Source organism: Bubalus bubalis, chromosome 22, assembly GCF_019923935.1.
Source record: "Bubalus bubalis isolate 160015118507 breed Murrah chromosome 22, NDDB_SH_1, whole genome shotgun sequence".
NCBI classification, from domain to species: domain Eukaryota; kingdom Metazoa; phylum Chordata; class Mammalia; order Artiodactyla; family Bovidae; genus Bubalus; species Bubalus bubalis.
The window spans coordinates 25,094,488-25,122,442 of NC_059178.1; the positions used below are offsets into that span (position 1 = coordinate 25,094,488).

Genomic DNA, 27,955 nt, shown 5'->3' on the forward strand with positions numbered 1-27,955 from the left:
AAGTGGTTGACAGAGACTGGGGAGTGTGGGAAATAGAGTACAAACTTTCAGCAATAAGATGAATAAGGCCTGAGGAGCTAATGTATACAACATCTAAGTACAGCCAATAACACTGTATTGTGTAACTGAAATCTGCTAAGAGAGCAGAACTGTGATAAATTAAAGATGTATACTATGAATCCTAATTACCAGGTAAACAACAGAATAACAGCCAATTAAGGAAATAATGGAGACACACATACACATATACTCAATTTGAAATAAGGCAGAAAAAAGGGAAATGGGGGGTGGGGAAGATAAATAACAAAGATAGTAACCAAGCATACTGATAATCACATTAAATGTAATTGGTCTAAAGAAAGTTAAAGTGAAAGTTGCTCAGTCGTGTCCAACTGTTTGCACCCTGTGGACTATAGAGTCCAAGGAATTCTCCAGGCCAGAATACTAGAATGGGTGGCCTTTTCCTTCTCCAGGGGATCTTCCCAACCCAGGGATCGAACCCAGGTCTCCTGCATTGCAGGCGGATTCTTTACCGGGCCACAAGGGACACCCAGTTGGTCTAAGCATCTCCATTAAAGGGCAGAGATCATTAAATTTCAATATACAACTAAATGCTGCCTCAAAGAAATTCTTTAAATATGAAGAGACAGCAGACTAAAAGGTTGGAGAAAGAGTTATCAGTTTAATACTAATGAGAATGAAGTTGTAGGAGATATATGAATATTAGACAAAGTTAATAAAACAGCTGGAGAAGGAAATAGCTACCCACTCCAGTATTCTGGCCTGGAGAATTTCAAGGACTGTATAGTCCATGGAGTCGTAAAGAGTCGGACACAGCTGAGCAACTTTCACACACACACAGTAAGAGTAGCACCAGGAAATAAAGAACGAACAATGAAACAAATATGCAGGTAAATAAAACAGACTACTTTTCTCTGCTTGAGATTTTAAAATTACGTTAGACTACTGAAATAAAAGTAACACTGTGTGATGTAGTTCTCAATGTGTGTAGCGCTAACACTTAAAACTAATCAATGGGAGACAGTTAAAATACCTAAATAATTGGGTGAAATTTCTGTAATTCACTTTAAGTGGCAAATGTCTAGTATTCCCTGGAGCAATCATTAAAAAATAAAGGATATATTCAAAAACACTATAAAGAAAATGGTATAGTAAAATATGTTCAAGCAAACCACAAAAAGGCCCAGAAAAGACAAATGCAAAACAAAGGGAACACACAGAAAAGTTACAACAGGACACATCTAAGTCCTAATGTATCAATAATTACAGTAAACTGGCAGACTGAATTTAAAAATGACCCAACCATATTTTGTCTATAAAAAACTCATTACAAACAAACATAATGATATAGGTATTTTAAAAGAAAATAGATATGAAAAGATATACCAAACATGAACCAAAAGAAAGCTGGAATGGCTAAAGTAGCACATACACTTCAGAGCTAGAAATTACAGGGACAGAGCAGCATTATGGAGGAGGGGTATGGCAACCCACTCTAGTATTCCTGCCTGGAGAATCCCCATGGACAGAGGTGCCTGGTGGGCTACAGACCATGGAGTCGCAAAGAGTAGGACACAACTGAGTGACTAAGCACAGCATACAGCAGCATTATAAAATGATTACAGGGTCATTTCACAGAAAAGTTCTAACAATCCTAATTGTGCATACACAAAATAACACAAGTTAAAGATACACAGAGCAAAAACTCAGAAAACTGAAAAGAGAAGATCAACAAACCCGCAAATAAGTGGAGTTCTTCAATACCCCTAAGTCACTGCTACACAGAAAAATCAACAAGGAAAAGAAAACTGAACAATATCATTCACTGATGGAATCCGATTGAAACTTACAGAACACTACTCCCAACAACAGCAAAATATACATTCTTTTCAGAGACACAGAAAATTCACCAAAATATAGATCATATCCTACATTATAAAACAAATCTCAACAAATTTAAAAGAACTGAAACAATATAGAGCATGTTTTCTGACTATAAGTCAAACTAGAAAGGCAAGAAAATCTATTGGGAACATTTGGAAATTGAACAACACATTCCAAAAAAGATCCATGGATAAAAAAAGGAAGCTGCAAGGAAAACAAAAGTTACACTAAAATCAATGAAAGTGAAATTAAAGCATGTTAAAATTTGTGGGATACAGTAAAAGTAGTCCTGAGACGAAAATTTATAACACAAAATACTCAACTTAGAAAAGAAGCAAAAAAAAAAAAAAAAGAATAAAACTCTTTTTTAAGATTCTACATCAAGATACTCCCAAAAAAAGCATGTAAACCCAAAGTAAGAAGGGCATATATGATGATAAAGAGCAAAAATCAGAGAATTTGAAAACAGGAAAACAAACCAAACACTGGCTCTTACAACATTACCAATAACTATATGCCAATAAAATTGAAAATTTAATGAAACAGTAATTTCTAATAAAAACAGAATGCACCAACACTAAATCAATAGTGGAAAGCCAAAATATACTTATAACCCTATAAAGAAATCAAAGCAATAGTTAAAAATTCCTCCCACAAAAAACATACGACCCAAATGGTTTCCCAAGTGAGTTTTATCAAACTTTTATTAAGTGGTTTAAGGTATAAATTATAATTTATCACTTTGGAAAATAATTCACCACTACTTTGTAAGTTGGAACATTCATTTTTATAACCTACAAATTCCCTCCTAGGTATTCACCTAACAGCTTATGTAGATCTGGACCAGGAAACATGCATAACAGAACACTCCACACACAGTGCACGCATAAGACAATACTGCCAGCAACTGCTAAGAACTGGGGGAGAAAGTCAAATGCCTAAGGACTGGAGACTGGATAAATAGAATGAGATTTCTTTTTGGTGTACACAAAAGATTACATGGTTATGAAAATGAACGAACTACAGACCCACACAAATAAGAAATCTTAGTACTCTAATACTCAATGAAAATTCAAGTCCCTTGTAGGTCAGCATACAGTATGATTATGTTTTGTATTATCAAAAACAAGCAAAATTAGATATACACATTTTATTAATAAAAAAGGAAACAAAAACAATGCAAAATATTTGTTAACTTTGGTGGGGGAATAGGTAGAATAAGTGAGGAGGACACAGAAGTCACAGGAAATATTCTACTTATCAGATTGGGGGCAAATTCTGGTTATTCAGCTTATTAAATTTTTCAATAAATAAACTTTAAAAGTGCATGTCTTGAACTGATAAATTATCATAAATCAAGAATTATAGCTAATTAAATTCTATGAACATAATGTCTATTAAAAAACAAACAGTTAAATAGGTTCAAAGACTTTAATTACTGTAACAATACTTCTAGCAAATAAGCTGTAAATACCCTCCCCTAAACATTCTCCTTAAAACACATATGGGAAAGTATATCAAAAGTTTGGGCTGTGGCAACTCAGAGATAAAACAATATATACATACTTAATCTGATTCAAAACTAAGGAATTCTATTCACTGATTAGGAATGGACATTCATAATGACCAGGCAGTAAGCTTCCTTTTCCATTCATGAAAGCCCAATCTAAGCAAAAACCCTATTATAACAAATAAGGCCCAAAATAGTAATTTCCAGTAAGTTTTTGACTTGTGTAAACACAAGTCCAGAAAATTCCTATGCCCACACTCAAGGGAAATCTAAATCTCCCTTCATGAAGAGAAATACAAGTATAAATATAATTCAAGACCTTAAGAAACAATTTTGCATCACAGAAGTAGTAAAGTTGCCTCCTTCAAAATAAATTTATATCACAGTCTAAAAGAATCTCAGAAAATATCTCACTCTTATTCTTGACTCAATGTAAGAGGACACATTATCTTTGTGAAACAGAAGTTATTTGTTAGAAAAGAGAAGCAAAATCTTTATGAAACCACATCATAAAAATTGTAGAAAGAAAGAAAGAAAGAAAAAGGAATAGAAGAGATCAAATTAGTAAAAAGAAACTAAAAACAATCCAAGTGATTGGCAGGATATATGGTAAAGTGACTATATGTATGTACATTTGTATCTATCTCAAATCTACCAGAAGGAAAAAAAAAATCAGATTCAATGAAGACAGCTTCATCTTCAACAAAAGTGACAAATGGCCACATATCCCTGAGCTCTGGGATGTACCTGTGAGACACAATGGAAATAACCAAATCAAAGGAGGGTGGCTACATGTTACATTCTCAGTCTCTAAACTCAAGTAAATACAAATACCTACTTGAAAGAGCATCTTCATTGCAGAAAAATACTGAAGACAAAGGATCTTTTTCTTTAGGGAAAATCCTGTCAGAAGTACATTTCTACAACCTAATAATGGCATGGGAAGTGAGCCAGGTGGCATGCTATTTTTTCCCAAAAATGGCTGACTGAGTTGAGAGAGTTTCAATTACTGAGCAAGTTAATGGTGCAGAAAGTAGCACTGATCCAACACATACCTGAATTATGGCCACCCAGTGACCTAAGTAATGTCACCTTTCTTTCTTGCACAAAATAGATTAAATGAAAAAACAATAATACAACAATGTCCTTAGGTATCTAACTTAACTTATAAGGAAGGCAATGACTGTAACAGTCCCTCATTCATGAGCAAATTTCCTATATCCAGGTACTGTTCTATATCTTAGGGGTTTGGATTACACAAGTGTACTACACACTCATCAAAACCCAGTTAATTGAATGATCACTTCCAGAATGGCACATTAAGAACCTATGAAAATCCACTTTGTTAAAAGCAAAAACAATACCCGAAAAAATTGTCAAAATCAACTTTTTCAAAACTCCAAATATTTACGTCTTACCAATAATCCAAGGAGTGGTTATTTAAGACAACATCGATGAGTCTTTGGTGAAAACTGCTAGCTCTGGTACGTTTTCACATACCTTATCCCATTCCCCTCTCACCAGCTCTACAGAAGCCTTGAAAACCAACAGCCCTGCAGTCATGGTGAAAATTGACAGCCTAGGAGTCGCTGGAACAAGTTTGGAGTTTCCCAGAAGTTCCTTCCCCATAGAACTGACATTATTGGATCTGACAGTTCCCTAGAAACCTCCACTTGCAGGGTATGTCTTTATTTGACCTAACTCAGAATTTGCTCAGTGTGAAATGCATTTTCCCTGGGTCATTTGTCAGAAACAATCAGTGGCAGATGTTTATCATCATAGTTGACTGAGGCAATGAAAACAGTTGGAAAAAACCACAAATCTGTCCCAAAACTTGGAAGGAAAACCTGGAGAATGGGAGGTCCATAGTGGTTTTGAAAAGCTCCAACACATTCACGAGAATCAAGAAGATCACACTCCTGTTCAGGACTGTATTCATACTCAAGAAAGTACTGAAAAGGCCCTAATCTCTCATTTCTGGCTGACTTTGATATTCAGTGCAAGCAAGAGTTATAAGCTAAGGCAGAGCATTCCACTTCCTGTAGGAACATTAAAAAACATAGCCCATGTGCACACAGAACTCCTTGGCAAGAGCTGGAAGACTCAGTGGTTCCAGACACTTGAGAAAAATGTCTGATCATCAACTGACCATTAGATTAACTGAGCACAGACTTCAGAGGCAACACAATATAAAGAATACAGGTTTTACCGAATTAGTCTAGGGAAGTCACTACACAAACAACAAAAAGACAAAAGGAACAATAAGTTGTGGGTGTGTGTGCGAGTTAGTCGCTCAGTCCTGTCTGACTTTTTGCAACCCCACAGACTGTATAGCCCGCCAGGCTTCTCTGTCCATGAGATTCTCCAGGCAAGAATACTGGAGAAGATTGCCATTCCCTTCTCCAGGGGATCTTCCTGATCCAGGAATTGAACCCAAGTCTCCTGCACTGCAGGCAGATTCTTTACTGTTTGAGCTACAGAGAAGTTCCAATAAACCCTGGGAAGGGAGATAAATATGATTTCCAGATCTGCCACACTACATTATTTAAAATGTCCTGTTCTAAACAGAAAGCTATGTGCCACACCAAGAAATATTAAAGTCTGACCTAAACACAGGAAAAACAGCTCTCAATAGAAACTGTCCCAGAGAAAGCCCAGGTCTTAACTAGACTTACCAGACTAAGATTTAAGTCAGCTATTTTATAACAAATGCTGGAGAGGATGTAGAGAAAAGGCAACCATTCTACACTGGTGGTGGGAATGTCACTTAGTGCAGTCACTATGGAAAACATGATGGAACTTCCTCAAAAAACTAAAAACAGAGCTGACATATGATCTGGCAATCCTACTCCTGAACATATATCTGGACAAAAATATACATGCACCCCTATGTTCACAGCAGCACTACTCAGAATAGCCAAGACATAGAAACAACCTAAATACCCACTGACAAAGGAATGGATGACAAAGGTGTGGTACGTATATGCAATGGAATACTACTCAGACATAAAAAGAATGAAACAATGCCATTTGCAACAAGATGAACGAAACCTAGAGATTATCACACTAATTGAAGTCAGAAAAGAGAAAGACAAATACTATATGATATCACCGAAATGTGGAATCTAAAATATGACACAAATGAACATTTATGAAACAGAACAGGCTCAAAGACATAGAGCACGGACTAGTAATTGCCAAAGGTGGAGAGTGGGAGAGGGATGGAGCAGGAGTTTGCAGTTAGCAGACGCAAACCAGTATATGTAAGATGGATAAACAAGGTCCTACTGTATAGCACAGGGAACTATATTCAGTATTCTGTGATAAACCATAATGGAAAATAATTGTTTTTAAAAAAGAATATATATATATATATATGTATAAATGAATCACTTTGCTGTACAATAGAAATTAACACAGCATTGTAAATCAACTATATTTCAATTTTTAAAAATTTAAAAAATAAATCAGCTATTTTAAATACATTCAGTGAACTAATAAATTATTTCTATTGAAGCAAAAAACAGTAAGAAAACAGTATTTCACCAAATACACACTATCAGTAGAAACAGAAACTACAAAGAACCAAATGAATTCTGGAATTTAAAAAAAAGAAAAACTCAAAAGAAATTTCAATAGGTGACTCATGAACAGATATGAATAGGCAGAAGAAAGAATCAGTGAACTTAAAGACAGGTTGACTGAAATTATTTAGTCCAAGAAATGAAACAAAGATGAACCACATAAGGACAGGAGAGGAAGAATATTTGAGTAATGGCCAAAAACGTCCCCAATTTGATGAAAATCTTCATCTAGACCTCCAAGAAGTTCAACAAACACCAAATATAATGAACTTAAAAACCAGACATACCACAATCAAAGTATCAAAAGCCAGAGGAAAAAAGAGAACTTGGAAAGTGAAAGAGAGAGGTGACTAATCACATACAAGGGATACTCAAGATTAAAAGCTGATTGCTCATCAGAAACTATGGAATCAGAAGACAGTAGGTTAACATATTCGAAGTATTGCCAGGAAAAGACTGTCAACCAAGAATTCTTTATTCAGGACAAGTAGCCTTCAAAACTGAAGGAGAAATTAAGATATTGACATATAAAATCTGAGGGAATATGTCATTAGCACATCTGCTATGAAACAGCTACTAAAGAAGAGTCTACTGAACGATCTGAATACAAGAAAAAATAAAGACTAAAGTAGAGGTAACTATATAAATAGAAAAGGACAGTGTATTTTTTACAACTCTCCACCAACCTGATTTAAAAAACAGCTGTTTAAAGCACTGACTATAAAACTGTATTGACAGGGTTATAATGTATAATGATGCCATTTATATGAAAATAATAATACAAAGGAGAGAGGAATGAAATTATATAGAAATGAAGTTTTTGTGCATTATTGATATTAAACTGGCATTTATCCAAAGTGGACTGTTTAAAATGTTAATTGAAATCACTAAGAAACACAAGTGAAATATAGATTAACAACTATCCAAAGTATATCAGTGATTGCAATGAGAGGCAGAATTGACTATAAATGGGTACAGGGTTTCTTTTGGAGTAATGAAAACGTTCAGAATTAGTTGTGATGGCTGCACAACTTTGGTATGAATTATATGACCATAAAAATATGACCATTTAATGAAGATATACTTAAGACAGATGGGTAAAATTTCAAGGTAAATTTTACTTCAGAAGAAAAAATTGAATTCTACCTAATGATATCAATACTTGACTCAACAGGAGCAAGTTTACTGGTATCTGTAATTTACTTTGAACTGAACCAAAAAATAAGTTGACCTGGACTTCCCTAGTTGTTAGTGGATGAGAATTCATCTGTTAAAGAAGGGGACACAAGTTTGATCGTTGCTCTGGGACAGTACCACATGCTTGGAGCAAATAAGCCCATAAGCCACAACTATGGGGCCATCTGCTACAACTACTGAGGCCCCCTCACTGCAACCTCTGAAGTCTGTGTACCTTGAGCCAGTGCTCTGCAACAAGAGACGCCACTGCTCTCACACCTAGAGAAAGCCCACACATAGCAACAAACACCCAGCATAGGCAAAAATAATTTAGTAATTTTTTAAAAGTTTTAAAGTCTGTCAGGTTTTTTTTAAATGACCTAAAGGTTAGCCAGCAAATTTGACAAACTCAGCAGTGGCCACAGGACTGGGAAAGGTCAGTTTTCATTCCAATCCCAAAGAAAGGCAATGCCAAAGAATGCTCAAACTACCACACAACTGCACTCATCTCAAACGCTAGCAAAGTAATCCTCAAAATTCTCCAAGCCAGGCTTCAGCAATTTGTGAACTGTGAACTTCCAGATGTTCAAGCTGGTTTTAGAAAAGGCAGAACCACCAGAGATCAAATTGCCAAACATCCGCTGGATCATCGAAAAAGAGTTCCAGAAAAACATCTGTTACTGCTTTATTGACTATGCCAAAGCCTTTGTGTGGATCACAATAAACTGTGGAAAATTCTGAAAGAGATGGGAATACGAGACCACCTGACCTGCCTCCTGAGAAATCTGTATGCAGGTCAAGAAGCAAGTTAGAACTGGACAAGGAACAGCAGACTGGTTCCAAATTGGAAAAGGAGTACGTCAAGGCTGTATATTGTCACCCTGCTTATTTAACTTATATGCCGAGTACATCATGAGAAACGCTGGACTGGAAGAAACACAAGCTAGAATCAAGATTGCCAGGAGAGGAGCTAAGATGGAGGAGGAGTAGGAAGGGGAGAACACTTTCTCCCCCACAAATTCATCAAAAGAGCATTTAAACGCCGAGTAAATTCCACAAAACAACTTCTGAATGCTGGCAGAGGACATCAGGAACCCAGAAAAGCAACCCAACTCTTCGAAAGGAGGTAGGAAAAAATATAAAAGACAAAAAGACAAAAGAGGGAGGGACAGAGTTCCGTCCAGGGAAGGGAGTCTTAAAAAGAGAGAAGTTTCCAAACACCAGGAAACCTTCTCACTGCCGAATCTGTGCCGAGCCTTGGAAGCACAGAGGGCAACATAACAGGGAGAAAAAATAAACAAACACTTAAAACTCGCAGATTGTGAGCCCTACGGTAACTCCCCCAGCGGAGAAGCAGCGCAGACGCCTGCATCCGCCATTAGCAAGTGGGGGCTGGCCAGGGAGGCGCCGCGCCGGCTGCATCGCAAGGATCTGGCCTGAATACCCCGAGCGCTAACTGAGCGAAATAATTTGGGCTAGCAAACCAGACTGTGGGATAGCGAAAAGCCAGCCCTAACCTAAGACACCGCCAGGCCCGCGCACGGAACAAAGGACTGAACAGAGATAGCCGGCGGCAGACCATCCCCCTCCGGTGATAGGCAGCCAGAGCCGGAAGGGGGCAATCGCAGCCCCAGAGAGACATTATCTATAAAACTGTTAGCAGGCTTCTTTGCTAACTAAAACTTCTTGGAGGTCTGGATGGTCAACATCTGCCTGAGAAGGTGCGCCGGTGCACACCTTAGATAACCGAGCTGTGGGGAGGCGATAAGTCACAGCAATCGCGCACGCCAAACACCTCATCACCTGAGCTGCTCGGATCTGGGAATGGCACAAAACACAGGCCCAACCGAGAGTCTGCGCCTCTGAGGACTACCCGAGTGCCTGAACCTGAGCGGCTTGGACCTGGCAAGTGCAGGCAGCCCAGGGCCGGCCACGGATGGTTCCTGGCGGAGCAACCTAGAGCCTGAGCAGTGTGGGCAGGGAGGCTACACCGGCAGTGAAGGGGGGGGGGGGGGGGGGGGGCGGGGGGCCAGACCCAGTGTGGTTGAGGCACTGCACACGCCAGTGTTATTTGTTTGCAGCATCCCTCCCTACCTCCCCTCAGCGCGACTGAACAAGTGAGCCTAAAAAAAAAAGTGTCCTCCACCGTCCCCTTTGTGTCAGGGCGGAAACCAGACACTGAAGAGACCAGCAAACAGAAGAAGCTATAACAGAGGGAACCGCCTTGGAAGCTACAGGCAATAGATTAAAACCCGGTGGTTAGTACCAACTACCTAGGAAGGGGCCTATAGATCTTGAGAAATATAAGTCGGACCAAGGAACTAGCCAAAAATGAACTGAACCCGCAATACTCACAACAAAACCGGAGAAAGTCCTAGATATATTTTTACTATTTTTACGATCATTTTTTCTATTTTTTTAATTAAAAAAAAATTTTTAAGTCCTCTATTATTCCTTTAATTTTCACTTTTATAACCGATTACTTTGCAAAAAAAAAAAAGACGACCCCATTGTTTTTTTAAAGCAAACTTCATATATATATTTTTTATAATTTTTTTGACCTTGTTTTTTTTTTTTTTCTTCCTTCTCTTCTTTAACATTTGAAATTCCAAACTCTACTCTAGATTTTTAATTTTAGCTTTTTGGTATTTGTTATCAATTTTGTACCTATAGTTTTTTTTTTTATAATTTCTGTGACCCTTTTTTACTTTTTCTTTTTCTCTGTTTCTTTCTCTTCTTCTTTTAAATAACACTGTATATCTGAAATTCCAAACTCTACTCTAGAATTTATATTTTTTGGTATTTGTTATCAATTTTGTACCTGTATTTTCTTTATAATTTATGCGACTTTGTTTGTTCTTGTTTTTTTTCTCTCTCTTTTTCTTCTTCTTTTTTTAACATTGTATTTTTGAAATTCCAAACTCTACTCTAGATTTTTAACTTTTGCTTTTTGGTACTAGTTATCAATTTTGTACCTATATTTTCTTTATAATTTTCGCGACCTTGTTTGTTTTTGTTTGTTCGTTTTTTCTCTCTTTCTTTTCCTTCTTCTTTTCTTTAACATCGTATTTTTGAAATTCCAAATTCTACTCTAGATTTTTAATTTTTGCTTTTAGGTATTTGTTACCAATTTTGTACCTTTAAGAACCCAATCATCAGTACCCATTTTTCACTAGGGAGCTAGTGAAAAATTACTGGCTTAACTGCTCTCTCTCCCTTTGGACTCTCCTTTTTCTCCACCAGGTCGCCTGTGTCTCCTCCCTAACCCCTCTCTACTCTACCCAACTCTGTGAATTTCTGGGTGTTCCAGACGGTGGAGAACACTTAGGGAACTGATTACTGGCTGGATCTGTCTCCCTCCTTTTCATTCCCCCCTTTTATCCTCCTGGCCACCTCTGTCACCTTCCTCCTTCTTCTCTTCTCTGTATAACTCCATGAACAACTCTGAGCGGTCCAGTTGTGGAGTGCACATAAGGAAGAGATTACTGGATAGCCCACTCTCTCCTCTACTGATTCCACCTCATCTCATTCGGGTCACCTCTAACTCCCTCCTCCCTCTTCTCTTCTCCATATAACGCTGTGAACCTCTCTGGGTGACCCTCACGGTAGAGAAACTTTTCATCTTTAACGTAGATGTTTTATCAATGGTGCTGTATAGAAGGAGAAGCTCTGAAACTACTGTAAAAATAAGACCGATAAGTGGAAGCAGGAGGCTTAAGTCCAAACCCTGACTCCAGGGAGCTCCTGACTCCAAGGAACATTAATTGACAGGAGCTCATCAAATGCCTCCATACCTGCACTGAAACCAAGCACCACACAAGGGCCAACAAGTTTCAGGGCAAGACATACCAAGCAAATTCTCCAGCAACAAGGAACATAGCCCAGAGCTCCAAGATACAGGCAGCCCAAAGTCACCCCAAAACCACAGACATCCCATAACTCATTACTGGACATTTCATTGCATTCTAGAGAGAAGAAATCCAGCTCCACCCACCACAACACCGACACAAGCTTCCCTAACCAAGAAACCTTGACAAGCCACCTGTACAAACCCACACACAGCGAGGAAACACCACAATAAAGAGAACTCCACAAACTGCCAGAATACAGAAAGGACACCCCAAACTCAGCAATTTAAACAAGATGAAGAGACAGAGGAATACCCAGCAGATAAAGGAACAGGATAAATGCCCACCAAACCAAACAAAAGAGGAAGAGATAGGGAATCTACCTGATAAAGAATTCCGAATAATGATAGTGAAATTGATCCAAAATCTTGAAATCAAAATGGAATCACAGATAAATAGCCTGGAGACAAGAATTGAGAAGATGCAAGAAAGGTTTAACAAGGACCTAGAAGAAATAAAAGAGAGTCTGAATAATGCAATAAATGAAATTAAAAACACTCTGGAGGCAACAAATAGTAGAATAACAGAGGCAGAACATAGGATTATGAATTAGTATATAGAATGGTAGAAATAAATGAATCAGAGAGGATAAAAGAAAAACGAATTAAAAGAAATGAGGACAATCTCCGAGACCTTCAGGACAATATTAAACGCTACAACATTCGAATCAGAGGGGTCCCAGAAGAAGACAAAAAGAAAAACCATGAGAAAATACTTGAAGAGATAATAGTTGAAAACTTCCCTAAAATGGGGAAGGAAATAATCACCCAAGTCCAAGAAACCCAGAGAGTCCCAAACAGGATAAACCCAAGGCAAAACACCCCAAGACACATATTAATCAAATTAACGAAGATCAAACACAAAGAACAAATATTAAAAGCAGCAAGGGAAAAACAACAAATAACACACAAGGGAATACCCATAAGGATAACAGCTGATCTTTCAATAGAAACTCTTCAAGGCAGGAGGGAATGGCAAGACATACTTAAAGTGATGAAAGAAAATAACCTACAGCCCAGATTATTGTACCCAGCAAGGATCTCATTCAAATATGAAGGAGAAATCAAAAGCTTTTCAGACAAGCAAAAGCTGAGAGAATTCAGCACCATCAAACCAGCTCTCCAACAAATACTAAAGGATATTCTCTAGACAGGAAACACAAAAATTGTGTATAAATTCGAACCCAAAACAATAAAGTAAATGGCAACAGGATCATACTTATCAGTAATTACCTTAAACGTAAATGGGCTGAATGCCCCAACCAAAAGACAAAGACTGGATGAATGGATACAAAAACAAGACCCCTACATATGTTGTCTACAAGAGACCCACCCCAAAACGGGGGACACATACAGACTGAAAGTGAAGGGCTGGAAAAAGATGTTCCATGCAAATAGGGACCAAAAGAAAGCAGGAGTACCAATACTCATATCAGATAAAACAGACTTTAAAACAAAGGCTGTGAAAAGAGACAAAGATGGTCACTACATAATGATCAAAGGATCAATCCAAGAAGAAGATATAACAATTATAAATATATATGCACCCAACACGGGGGTGCCGCAATATGTAAGACAAATGCTAACAAGTATGAAAGGGGAAATTAACAATAACACAATAATAGTGGGAGACTTTAATACCCCACTCACACCTATGGATAGAACAACTAAACAGAAAATTAACAAGGAAACACAAACTTTAAACGATACAATAGACCAGTTAGACCTAATTGATATCTATAGGACATTTCATCCCAAAACAATGAATTTCACCTTTTTCTCAAGCGCACATGGAACCTTCTCCAGGATAGGTCACATCCTGGGCCATAAATCTAGCCTTGGTAACTTCAAAAAAATAGAAATCATTCCAAGCATCTTTTCTGACCACAATGCAGTAAGATTAGATCTCAATTACAGGAGAAAAAGTATTAAAAATTCCAACATATGGAGGCTGAACAACACGCTGTTGAATAACCAACAAATCACAGAAGAAATCAAAAAAGAAATCAAAATTTGCATAGAAACTAATGAAAATGAAAACACAACAACCCAAAACCTGTGGGACACTTTAAAAGCAGTCCTAAGGGGAAAGTTCATAGCAATACAGGCATACCTCAAGAAACAAGAAAAAAGTCAAATAAATAACCTAACCCCACACCTAAAGCAAATAGAAAAGGAAGAAATGAAGAACCCCAGGGTTAGTAGAAGGAAAGAAATCTTAAAAATTAGGGCAGAAATAAATGCAAAAGAAACAAAAGAGACCATAGCAAAAATCAACAAAGCCAAAAGCTGGTTCTTTGAAAGGATAAATAAAATTGACAAACCATTAGCCAGACTCATCAAGAAACAAAGGGAGAAAAATCAAATCAATAAAATTAGAAATGAAAATGGAGAGATCACAACAGACAATACAGAAATACAAAGGATCGTAAGAGACTACTATCAACAATTATATGCCAATAAAATAGACAACGTGGAAGAAATGGACAAATTCTTAGAAAAGTACAACTTTCCAAAAACTCGACGAGGAAGAAATATAAAATCTTAACAGACCCATCACAAGCACAGAAATTGAAACTGTAATCAAAAATCTTCCAGCAAACAAAAGCCCAGGTCCAGATGGCTTCACAGCTGAATTCTACCAAAAATTTAGAGAAGAGCTAACACCTATCCTACTCAAACTCTTCCAGAAAATTGCAGAGGAAGGTAAACTTCCAAACTCATTCTATGAGGCTACCATCACCCTAATATCAAAACCTGACAAAGATCCCACAAAAAAAGAAAACTACAGGCCAATATCACTGATGAACATAGATGCAAAAATCCTTAACAAAATTCTAGCAATCAGAATCCAACAACACATTAAAAAGATCATACACCATGACCAAGTGGGCTTTATCCCAGGGATGCAAGGATTCTTCAATATCCGCAAATCAATCAGTGTAATACACCACATTAACAAATTGAAAAATAAAAACCATATGATTATCTCCATAGATGCAGAGAAAGCCTTTGACAAAATTCAACATCCATTTATGATAAAAACTCTCCAGAAAGCAGGAATAGAAGGAACATACCTCAACATAATAAAAGCTATATATGACAAACCCACAGCAAACATTATCCTCAATGGTGAAAAATTGAAAGCATTTCCTCTAAAGTCAGGAACAAGACAAGGGTGCCCACTTTCACCATTATTATTCAACATAGTTTTGGAAGTTTTGGCCACAGCAATCAGAGCAGAAAAAGAAATAAAAGGAATCCAAATTGGAAAAGAAGAAGTAAAACTCTCACTGTTTGCAGATGACATGATCCTCTACATAGAAAACCCTAAAGACTCCACCAGAAAATTACTAGAGCCAATGAATGACTATAGTAAAGTTGCAGGCTATAAAATCAACACACAGAAATCCCTTGCATTCCTATACACTAATAATGAGAAAACAGAAAGAGAAATTAAGGAAACAATTCCATTCACCATTGCAACGGAAAGAATAAAATACTTAGGAATATATCTACCTAAAGAAACTAAAGACCTATATATAGAAAACTATAAAACACTGGTGAAAGAAATCAAAGAGGACACTAATAGATGGAGAAATATACCATGTTCATGGATTGGAAGAATCAATATAGTGAAAATGAGTATACTACCCAAAGCAATTTATAGATTCAATGCAATCCCCATCAAGCTACCAACGGTATTCTTCACAGAGCTAGAACAAATAATTTCACAATTTGTATGGAAATACAAAAAACCTCGAATAGCCAAAGCAATCTTGAGAAAGAAGAATGGAACTAGAGGAATCAACCTACCTGACTTCAGGCTCTATTACAAAGCCACAGTTATCAAGACAGTATGGTACTGGCACAAAGACAGAAATATAGATCAATGGAACAAAATAGAAAGCCCAGAGATAAATCCACACACATATGGACACCTTATCTTTGACAAAGGAGGCAAGAATATACAATGGATTAAAGACAATCTCTTTAACAAGTGGTGCTGGGAAAACTGGTCAACCACTTGTAAAAGAATGAAACCAGAACACTTTCTAACACCATACACAAAAATAAACTCAAAATGGATTAAAGATCTCAACATAAGACCAGAAACTATAAAACTCCTAGAGGAGAACATAGGCAAAACACTCTCCGACATACATCACAGCAGGATCCTTTATGACCCACCTCCCAGAATATTGGAAATAAAAGCAAAAATAAACAAATGGGACCTAATTAAACTTAAAAGCTTCTGCACAACAAAGGAAATTATTAGCAAGGTGAAAAGGCAGCCTTCAGAATGGGAGAAAATAGCAAATGAAGCAACTGACAAACAACTAATCTCAAAAATATACAAGCAACTCCTGCAGCTCAACTCCAGAAAAATAAATGACCCAATCAAAAAATGGGCCAAAGAACTAAATAGACATTTCTCCAAAGAAGACATACGGATGGCTAACAAACACATGAAAAGATGCTCAACATCACTCATTATCAGAGAAATGCAAATCAAAACCACTATGAGGTACCATTTCACGCCAGTCAGAATGGCTGCGATCCAAAAGTCTACAAGTAATAAATGCTGGAGAGGGTGTGGAGAAAAGGGAACCCTCTTACACTGTTGGTGGGAATGCAAACTAGTACAGCCACTATGGAGAACAGTGTGGAGATTCCTTAAAAAACTGGAAATAGAACTGCCTTATGACCCAGAAATCCCACTGCTGGGCATACACACTGAGGAAACCAGAAGGGAAAGAGACACGTGTACCCCAATGTTCATCGCAGCACTGTTTATAATAGCCAGGACATGGAAGCAACCTAGATGTCCATCAGCAGATGAATGGATAAGAAAGCTGTGGTACATATACACAATGGAGTATTACTCAGCCATTAAAAAGAATACATTTGAATCAGTTCTAATGAGGTGGATGAAACTGGAACCTATTATACAGAGTGAAGTAAGCCAGAAAGAAAAACACCAATACAGTATACTAATACATATATATGGAATTTAGAAAGATGGTAACAATAACCCTGTGTACGAGACAGCAAAAGAGACACTGATGTATAGATCAGTCTTATGGACTCTGTGGGAGAGGGAGAGGGTGGGGAGATTTGGGAGAATGGCATTTAAACATGTATAATATCATGTATGAAACGAGTCGCCAGTCCAGGTTTGATGCACGATACTGGATGCTTGGGGCTGGTGCACTGGGACGACCCAGAGGGAGGGTATGGGGAGGGAGGAGGGAGGAGGGTTCAGGATGGGGAGCACGGGTATACCTGTGGCGGATTCATTTCGATGTTTGGCAAAACTAATACAATATTGTAAAGTTTAAAAATAAAATAAAAAAAAAAAAAAAAAAAAAAAAGATTGCCGGTAGAAAGATCAACAACCTCAGATATGCAGATGACACCACCCTTATGGCAGAAAGTGAAGAGGAACTAAAGAGCCTCTTGATGAAAGTGCAAGAGAAGAGTGAAAGAGCTGGCTTAAAGCGCAACATTCAGAAAAGTAAGATCATGGTATCTGGTCTCATCACTTCATGGCAGATAGATGGGGAAGCAATGGAAACAATGAGACACTTTATTTTTGGGGGCTCCAAAATCACTGCAGATGGTGACTGCAGCCATGAAATTAGAAGACACTTGGTCCTTGGAAGAAAAGCTATGACCAACCTAGACAGCATATTAAAAAGCAGAGACATTAATTTGCCAACAAAGGCCAGTCTAGTCAAAGCTATGGATCTTCCAATAGTCGCGTGTGGATGTGAAAGTTGGACTATAAAGAAAGCTGAGTGCCAAAGAATTGATGCATTTGAACTGTGGTGTTGGAAAAGACTCTTGAGAGTCCCTTGGACAGCAAGGAGATCCAACCAGTCCATCCTAAAGGAAAGCAGTCCTGAATATTCATTGGAAGGACTGATGCTGAAGCTGAAACTTCAGTACTTTGGCCACCTGATACAAAGAACTGACTCACTGGAAAAGAACCTGATGCTGGGAAAGACTGAAGGCGGGAGGAGAAGGGGACAACAGAGGATGAGATGGTTGGATGGTATCACTGACTCAATGGACATGAGTTTGAGCAAGCTCCAGGAGCTGATCATGGGGACAGTGCGGCCTGGCGTGCTGCAGTCCACGGGCTCATAGAGTCAGACACAACTGAGAGACTGAACTAAACTGAAAGGTTAGTGGAATAAAAAGAGATGTGGTAAAGCAACTGTCAATGGTAGAAGCTTAGTATGAAAATGTTGCATATCGACTACAGAATTTCAACTTTTCTGTATGTTTGAAAATATTTATAAAATGTTGAGGGAACGAATAGTGTTCAGGAAACACTCAGATCCAGAGGGTAGACTGTTCTACAACTAGTCTGAACTCTATTTAAAAAAAAAAAAAAGACTTCATGAAAGACAAATATGGGGAATTATAGAATAAACGAGACATGAAAGACATGGCAAAGGGAATCTGAATATGGACATTATAATTAGCTATTCTGAATCACTGAGAAATGTGTTGAGTGTAATAATGATATTATGGCTATTTATGAGAACATAACTGTGAAGGAAATACATGGTACAGTACTAAGCAGTAAAATATCATCGAGTTTACAACTTACAAATGATTTAGAAAGAGAAACTGTGTGTTCTGTGTACATGCATGTGTACACCCATACATACATAAACAGAAGATTACAAATGTGGCAAAATGTTAACATAAATCTAGGTGAAGGATACATGAGTACTAAAACTGATTTTCTGACTTATTGCTGGCTTTTTATTTGAAGTTTTTACAACATATTTATTAATCTGAAATTTTTCAAAATAAAAGAGAGGAAAGGGTTGTACCAAAGTGAATGAGACTTACAAAGAATATTGTCAAAATAGAACTCGCAACTCATCCCCCCCTACTGTCCTCTTCAAAATGCTCTAACCACATTGGTCTTCTTTTTGTCTCTCAAATGAAACAAGGTGATCACAGTTTCAGGGTCTTTGTCTTTGCTGATGTCCTTCTACTTGGAATGCTCTTCCCCTAGATTTTCACTTTGGGTGGTTCTTTTCTAATCATTCAAGCCTCAAGTGAAATGTAACCTCAAAGAGGTCACTTCTCTTCTAATCACTTCACCTAAACAAGACAGCCATCAGGCTCTAACATGTTACTTGATATTTTCTTATCAATAACTGAAGTGCTTATATATTTTTTGGTTTACTTTAGGCTTTTCCTCTACTACAACATAAACTATAGTCAAGACAGTCAGCTGCTTTGTATTTTTAGGCTATCCTTCCTTTTCTTCCATAGCCTATTCCCTATATACAAACATCCTTATATCCAGTAAAAAAAAAAAACTTAACTGGAAGCAGTAAAACAACTGATCATTTTTTCTATAGGAGTAGAAGTTAGAGAAGTGCGGGGGAGGAGGGTTACAACTCACACTAACAGAAACTGGACTGAGTTAAGGGACTGATGGTACTGGATTCAAAGACAGTATGAGTACATGACTGCTGTAACAACAATTGTGTTTCTGGATGCAATATCCATAAAGCTAGGATCAGACCCAGCAACGGTAGATTTCTTCCAAAAATTAAAATTTCCCTAATATTTGAATTAGGTTTAAAAGTTTGTGCTGTGCTAAAATCTAAAGAAATTTTAACAAACTGTAGGCTCCACTTCTTTCAACTCTTCCACTTGATTTAACTAACATTTTTCTGACCCTTTGCCCCAATCTGCCATCTGTCCTCCTTTCATTTCTACCGAATATTTCTATCTTATGCGAAATTCTATCTTTAGACTACAAAAGATCACTGTCTTCTTTATGGCTATTTTATAAATCCTTGAAGTGGCATGTACTCATGAAAATGGTGAAGAAGAACAGTTGGAGAAAAATCGGAGGCCAAGAATGAGAAGGAATAGCTACCATGCTGCTGCTAAGTTGCTTCAGTTGTGTCTGACTCTGTGCGACCCCATAGATGGCAGCCCACCAGGCTCCCCCGTCCCTGGGATTCTCCAGGCAAGAATACTGGAGTGGGTTGCCATTTCCTTCTCCAATGCATGAAAGTAAAAAGTGAAAGTGAAGTCGCTCAGTCGTGTCCGACTCCTAGCGACCCCATGGACTGCAGCCTACAAGGCTCCTCTGTCCATGGGATTTTCCAGGCAAGAGTACTAGAGTGGGCTGCCATTGCCTTCTCCGAATAGCTACCATGATAGCTTGTATTTACTGACTGCTTATCATTTGCCAGGCTCTAAGGATTTACATGCACTAACTCATTTGGTTTTCACAAAACCTTAGGCGGTTATTATCCCCATTTTACAGATATATAAACTGAGATAGAAGTAAAGTACCTTGACCAGTGTCATACAACTAATAAAGCTAGAATTCAGATGAGGCCAAATGATCCCAGAGCCCTTGCTTTTCACTTACTGCCTCTCATCATGGCACTGGAAGGCTTTACAAAGTTGATGAAAATTCTGAGTGCTGAAATCTCAGAAATGAGAAGGCAAATGCGTTAACTATATTAATTTTACACATTATTGAGACAGATCCTTAAATTTGGGTGACTTTCCCTGACACAACTAAGAACAAAGGAAATAGGACATGAATAAATACTAACTTCTTAATAAGAATGTTAACAGATTCTCCCCAAGTGTGTTTCCTAAATTATAAAACATAGCTTAAACATCAATCCCACTGTGAGTCATGCCTCTAAGTAGAATTCAACTATCTCAAGGAGCTAAATCTTTATATCCCTGACAGCTTTGAGTACACTTTGTTTCCTTTATGACATTCTCATTCAAGATATTTTCTACAAACATATTCCCATACAAAACTCTTGACTAGACTCTACTCCCTAACAGCTGTGAACGTTTTGTAAAGCAGAGCCCTGAAAGAGCCACAGTGAGCTCCAGAGAACTACATGTGGTTCCTTGGACATTTTGCATGAGTTATCAGGTGATTTCTAAAGCCCACTTAAAAAACATTCTACTGCTCTAGACATTATACAGCTTTCTTCAAACTTTAGTTATTAAGAAAAGGGGGAAAACTCCACAGTAGGCAACATATCAACAGAACACCTCAGGAAATGCATCAAGAATCATTCAATGGAGGGTACAATATGATTTATGCAGTTTTGACTTTTTAAGTATTGATCTTAAAAACTATTTTATTATAAAACTCTAAATAAATATGCTGATAACGTATATAACTAAAGAAATAGAAGAGTTCTTCTTATTAAAATACCCAGCTGCCCATAAAAAAAGTGAGTAAGGTTCTCTAACCTTTCAAAGTCACCTTGCCTTGTAAATTTTGACAACCTGTACACGGCCCAGTTGTTAAGCTGTTTAGAGGTCATTCCTCTTCCATTATCTATCACTGCAACGGCAGGTTTTCCTTGTGTTTCATCAAAATGCTATGAAATAAGTTCAAAAAGACAGGAAAAGTTGTATCAATATTAAAAACATGAAAAGTTCAATATAAAAAATGTGATTCATTGGGCTCACTCATACATTGCTGGAGAAGTGTATATTAATACAATTTTCTAAAAGGCACTCCAGCTGTATGAACCAAAGGCCTTAGTATTCATGTCCTTTAACCTAGAAATTCCATTTTTCAGAATGTAGCTTGAGGACTAATCAGAGATGTGTACAAAGATCTATAAGGGTGCTCCTGATACCAGCACTGCTTACAATGGCAAAAGCAAAGGGAAACGAATCTAAATGTTCAACAGCCACAGACTGATTACATAATTTATATTACAGTCAATAAATCAAATTGCATCAGTGGTGTATTACATTGGAGAATAGCCATGATATGGCAATGTTTACAATCTACTTCTAAGGGAAAATAGAAGATCACAAACAAAATGTACACTATAATCACACATACATGTATACATATATCCATAGGAAAAGGGCAAGTGAAAAAATTTTAATGAAGAGACATCAGATAATTATTTCTACTTTTAGTTTATATTTTAATTTTTTTCCAATAAACCTGCAGTACTTCCATAAAAACACAAGTTAATTTGATTTAGAGTATTATTTTCTTACCAATTTGATCTGTATTCTTCTAACACCACTGTTACGAGAAGTAGCAGACAATGAATTGTCAATTAATTCTGCAAGAGCAAATGCTGGAAGAGAGTGAGAAAACATTACTGCTTAAGTTCTCCCTCCTAAATACTTCATATAAAAGTTCAAAGTAGAAGGAATTCTGAAGTACCTTAAGCCATCACTTTTATTTTCCAAAGAGCTAAAATTAAGTATTATCCTGATCCTAATGACACAAACATAGTAAGGCATCATCAATCACCACCAGCATAAAAAAGCAGTTACCAACGAGTACTTGTATGGCACTACACAGCACGAGTGAGCCAGCCATGATTCCTGGCTTCAAGGAGTTTATAATCTAAAGACAGACATACACACACGAGAGACAAACAGAAGACCATAACCATAAAATCAAATAGTAGTCTGTGGTACATACTTACATCATGCACAAGTCAAACTAAGCACATTTAGGGATACGGGACAAATATGAAAGTGTCTATTAAGGGCTGATTTAAATACAGGTATCTCGCAACACCAACTTGTGAAATGGCAGAATGTATCTGCTTAACTGACACAAAACTGCTCTTAATTTCCTACTATACAACCAGCCTGACCTTCAGTTTATCAGTGGCTCAGCACTATTTCTAACATTCTCCTTTCTGCAGGGTCAGTATCCAAACTACTTCCCACTTTTATCTCCTTAATTAAAAGGGTGAGCATACTAAATTAATGTCTCTTTCACTTAAGCGTAACTCAACTTAAGCTGTAATTAACCCACAAAGTAGCATTCCAGCAAGCACTTCCAAACGCTAAACATGTAGGGGATGGCTCCGTTTATAAACTAGCTGGAAAGTAGTCATCACAAATCAGATATGTATAAAGATCTGGTGAAGGGTATTAACTAGAAAATGGAAAAGTAGGGACACTGTAGGAAATGGGAAGAAAAAGAATTAAGGGAAATTTCAAAGGAAAACATGAGTAGAATTTAGTATCTGATTAGATATAAAAGGAGAAAGAAAAAGAAATCCAAGGTGGCTTTGAGTGCTTGTTCTAGAAGACTGGAAAAACGGTCATCTTTTTCCATAAAGGGAAAATTCAGATGGAAGGACAGAAAAATTCAGTTTTAGGTGTGATGCCCGACCACTGTATCAAGCTCAATAATGAGTAGAGGTGATGTACAGGGAGCTGGAACAGACCACACTTAATAGAGAGAGTAAAACTGTGGCTATCTTAGTTACTTCTGCAAAATAAGGTCATTACCTTCATGTTAGCTAACACACAGGATTAAGGATCAAATGAGAAAATGCTCACAAAGCGCTTGACACAGTGCCTGGCTCTGCAGCTGAGAGCATAACAACAGCAGTCAAGGTAAGGATGTACAAGAAGAATTAGTCATGAGAATATTCAGTCATTTGTAACAATTAAAAAAAAAAACCTGAAATAACCTGAATGTCTAGTAACAGCAGTGTGTGTGTGGGTGTCTGTGCGCTAAGTTGCTTCAGTCGTGCAAGACTCTTTGAGATCCCATGGACTGTAAACTGCCAGGTTCCTCTGTCCCTAGGACTCTCCAGGCAAGAATACTGGAGTGGGTTGCCGTACCCTTCTCCAGAGGATCCTCCCGACCCAGTGACTGAACCCGTGTCTCTTACATCTCCTACACCAGCAAGCAGGTTCTTTACCACTAGCGCCACGTGGGTCTCCTGCATTGCAGGCAGATTCTTTACCTTCTGAGCCATCAGGGAAGTCCCAACAACAACAGTATATAGTGTTCAAATAAATTATGTTATCTAAATACTGTGTAAGCCCTAAAATAAATATATATTGACATACATATTAAAGATGTTCATTTTAAATTAAAAGGTTGGTTAAAAAAGAATGCATCAGGAATTCCCTGGCAGTCCAGTAGTTTGGACTCTGGGCTTTCACTGTCAAGGGCCTGAGTTCAATCTCTGGTTGGGGAACTAAGATCTTGTAAGCTGCATGGCACAACAAAAGGAAAAAAAAAAAAAAAAAAAAGTATGCACCATATAATAACAACAACAACAACAACAAAAAAAATATATATATATATATATATGAAAAGGTCTGAAATGATAAACACCAAAGTGTTGGTGGTGGTTACATCTGGGTGGCAGAGATGGGAATATTCTTTGTGTTGTTTTTGTTTATCTATGTTTTCTAATTTTCTACCAACTCTAATGCATATACAATGAAAAAAATATTTAGTAAGAAAGTTTACAGGGGACCTCCCTGGTGGTTCAGTGGTTGAGAATCCATCTGCTAACACAGGGGACACAGATTTGATCCCTAGTCTGGGAAGATAGCACGTGCTGCAAGGCAACTAAGCCCATGTGCCATAATGAAGATCCAGCACAGCCAAAAATAAGTAAATTTTTTTAAAAAGAAAGAAAATTTATAGGGAGCTCCCTGGTAACCTAGTGGCTAGGATTCCAGGCTTTCACTGTCAAGGCCCGGGTTCAATCCCCGGTCAGAGAAGTGAGATCCCACAAACCATATGGTCAAAAAAGAAAGAAAGAAAGCTTATAATGAATACCTAAACACTTTCGCAGAATCCAAATGGAAGAGATTCTCTAAATCAAAATAATCTAAGGTAGGATAAAAACTGTCTAATAGTAAAGGTGGGAGGGAATTATAAAGAAACAATAAGGAACACAAACCACTTAGCTGTGCAGTTCAGCTACAAAAAATATGCAAGGTAAAACAAATATAATTGGGAGAAGAGTTTAGGAAGCTAGGAAGAGTAACAGGAAAGGAGAGTGTACAGGAGGTAGATGTGTAAGGACACCATCTCTTATGAGTTGAAAAGGAATGAATTCTCATTCTACGTTAGTTTTAAAAGGAGAGGTATCTTTACTTTGATGTAAGATGACTTAGGTATAAAAACAAATACACTGTGATGAAGAGATGAAGTAAGGAGGCTCACAAGAACTGATCATAGTCTTTGAATAAAGTAGAATGAAAGAACTTTTTAAAAGTCTGATCAAAGCAATAAAGGTGAGTGACAGTTTATCACAATTAGTACAAAGGGAATACTTACGTAAAGGATTTTGTCCTTCACTTGCATAATATTCATACATGCCACTTTTAACCAATGTGTCATAGTGAGGTAGGAAGTCAATTCGTTCTTTTGTAGCTGTTAGTAGTAACTGATTGACTGACTGTAGCAGGTATAGGGTGACTCCATCTTTAACAGTTTCATCTGAAATCAAGAGGTAACATCTTAAGTGCTAAGCCAGCATCCAAAACACAATGAAATTATAATTTTAAATATATAAATTATATCTATGAAATGACTTTAAAAATCATACAGGCAAATCCCCAAACAATGGACTGATCTATAATCAGTTGTGCTGTGTTAAGAATATCAGTGGAATAGGTCCAAATACTTCCACTCATCTGAAACACTCAATTCTTAAGTCAAACTGTCATAGAAAATCAGATGAGGAACTAATTAAAGTGGTAATCAATATGAATGGGAAGAATGATTAAATCCAAAAAGGAATCAGGCATGAAAAACTGGCACATCTTAGAACATAACTAGGTAGAAAAAGATAATGGGAGAATCCAAGTGGGTCAGGAGAAGTAGCTCTTAAGGGTCCATGCAGAAGACCTGTGGTTGGATGTTGAGCAAGGTCTCATCTTTTATAGCCGTTAAGTGATATCAACTCTTTTCTTATAACCATGCTCGACAAGTATAAGCTCTGCACAAAGTAGATGTGTACAGCCAGTTTCCTCCCCCATTCCAACAAAGTAAACAAAAATATTAATGGTTTTTGATGCTTATCTAGGTAATAAAAGTCATTACACTGTAATGTACTGCTGCTGCTGCTAAGTCGCGTCAGTCGTGTCCGACTCTGTGCAACCCCATAGACGGCAGCCCACCAGGCTCCCCGGTCCAACATATTAAATATAAAAGCATAAATGCAACATTGCTTACCAAAGTTATCACAGGTAACTTCTTTCCTACTGGTTGTTGTAATGACAAATTTCTCTCCAGGTGAAATGCCAAGTGTCTACCGAAAATAACAGAATAAAATCAATTATTATAGAAAGGAAATAAATGCCCTAGTCAAGTTTACAAAAACATGAAAATACCGATAAGGATATTATAATATTATAACAGTACTACATTTTTCTGAGAAATATGTTTTAACATTTTTAAATTTTGCCTTTGCATAATTAACCACAAATCTATCTATAAATTACCTATTTGCTTATTAACAAGGTAGATTTTTCTGCTATTTTATGTCACCTAAGAACAGCGAACATTTTGAAAGTGTTTAACATCAGCAGAGCTCTCTTAGACAAAAGACATATTATTTTGTGTCAATATATAAAGTAAACTTATTTGGAGGAAAGCATTAACACTTATGTTCATATATATTAAATACTTAAATATGTAAAAACAGAAGTACTAAATTAAAATAGATGTTAATACTTTACAACACTGAGATAAAGACTGCCAGGCTATGCAGGATGTCTGTATAAAGAACCTTTGTATCTATTATGCTGTTGCTGCTGCTAAGTCGCTTCAGTCGTGTCCGACTCTGTACGACCCCATAGACGGAAGCCCACCAGGCTCCCCCGTCCCTGGGATTCTCTAGGCAAGAACACTGGAGTGGGCTGCCATTTCCTTCTCCAATGCGTGAAAGGGATAAGTGAAAGTGAAGTCACTCAGTCCTGTCCGACTCTTAGCGACCCCATGGCCTGCAGCCTACCAGGCTCCACCATCCATGGGATCTTCCAGGCAAGAGTACTGGAGTGGGGTGCCACTGCCTTCTCCATTGTATCTATTATAACCTCTTCCAAAAGTGTAACTTTAAAAAACTAAGGCAAATTATAAATTAGGGGAGTAAACTGCAACATGAAACAAAGTGTTAACATCCTGAGGAGAAAAAGCCTTCATAAATCAAGATCAAAGTCAACAAAGAGGGAAAAACCATGAACAATAAAAGGACGGGAAAAAGTAAATGACCAAAAAAACACATAAAAACCTGAAATTTCAAAACAAACCAAATATAAGAATTAGAAAAATGAGTTAATGTTTTCATTAAAATATTACATCATTAAAATTAAAAAACACATCCTCTTTCCAAAATCAAACAATATGGCAACACACAGTTAAAAGACTTGACTTCTATTTCAGGTAATGATGAACTAGTTAATTTAAACCAACCTTACACAGAAGATTACTAAAAAAAAAAATCTAGACTAATGATATTCAAGTCTTCAGTACTGATCTAAAAATCCTATTGGTCACTATTGAAACTAACTGAAAACCAACTCCCTACTCTGAACACCAGCAAATTAAAGGGCAAGTAGACCATTTATCCTGCTTTCTTGTACCAATCAGATTTCAGGGTAACCATGTATCTCTCTCTAACTGATGAAGTAAAGTGTTCTTTTGCCTCATCAATTGGAGGCAGAGAATTTCTGTTAATAAATGGAGGAATGGCAATCAGAACAGCACTATCAATGAACAAACCATTAAATTAAAGCTTTATTACTAAAGAAGCCCACTGAACCCATTTGAATCCCACTTGCTCGATCACACCACTTGGCAGTGGTAAGAAACAGAGGGGGTGAAACAGCCATACATTAAGTGCCTTCAGATGTGATGTCATATGAAGTCTCAGCACCACCCATGAAGTATTTTCTCCCCCACCCCAGAGAAGCTGAGCCTAAATCTTAATTATAAGTCTTTAAAAATAACTTCTAGTTTATGGGATATGTGGAGTTAGAACAAGCTAAATTGCACCATAAAGGAATAGACAAATCCAGAATATGGAATATGAGAGATAAACC

At 37.3% G+C, this 27,955-nt stretch overlaps 1 protein-coding gene across 3 annotated transcripts in view; it reads right to left on the reverse strand.

The window, feature by feature from the left end:
• SMCHD1 (structural maintenance of chromosomes flexible hinge domain containing 1) overlaps positions 1 to 27,955 on the reverse strand; it is a 134,020-nt gene that overhangs the window by 94,945 nt on the left and 11,120 nt on the right. For all 3 annotated transcript variants that reach the window (XM_044934738.1, XM_025273420.2, XM_025273422.3), the window contains exons 2-5: positions 26,088 to 26,163; positions 25,188 to 25,349; positions 22,130 to 22,212; positions 21,359 to 21,489 (exon numbers count right to left, since the gene is read on the reverse strand). In XM_044934738.1, coding sequence (XP_044790673.1) covers positions 21,359 to 21,489; positions 22,130 to 22,212; positions 25,188 to 25,349; positions 26,088 to 26,163 — 452 coding nt within the window. The remainder of the gene's footprint in view (positions 1 to 21,358; positions 21,490 to 22,129; positions 22,213 to 25,187; positions 25,350 to 26,087; positions 26,164 to 27,955) is intronic.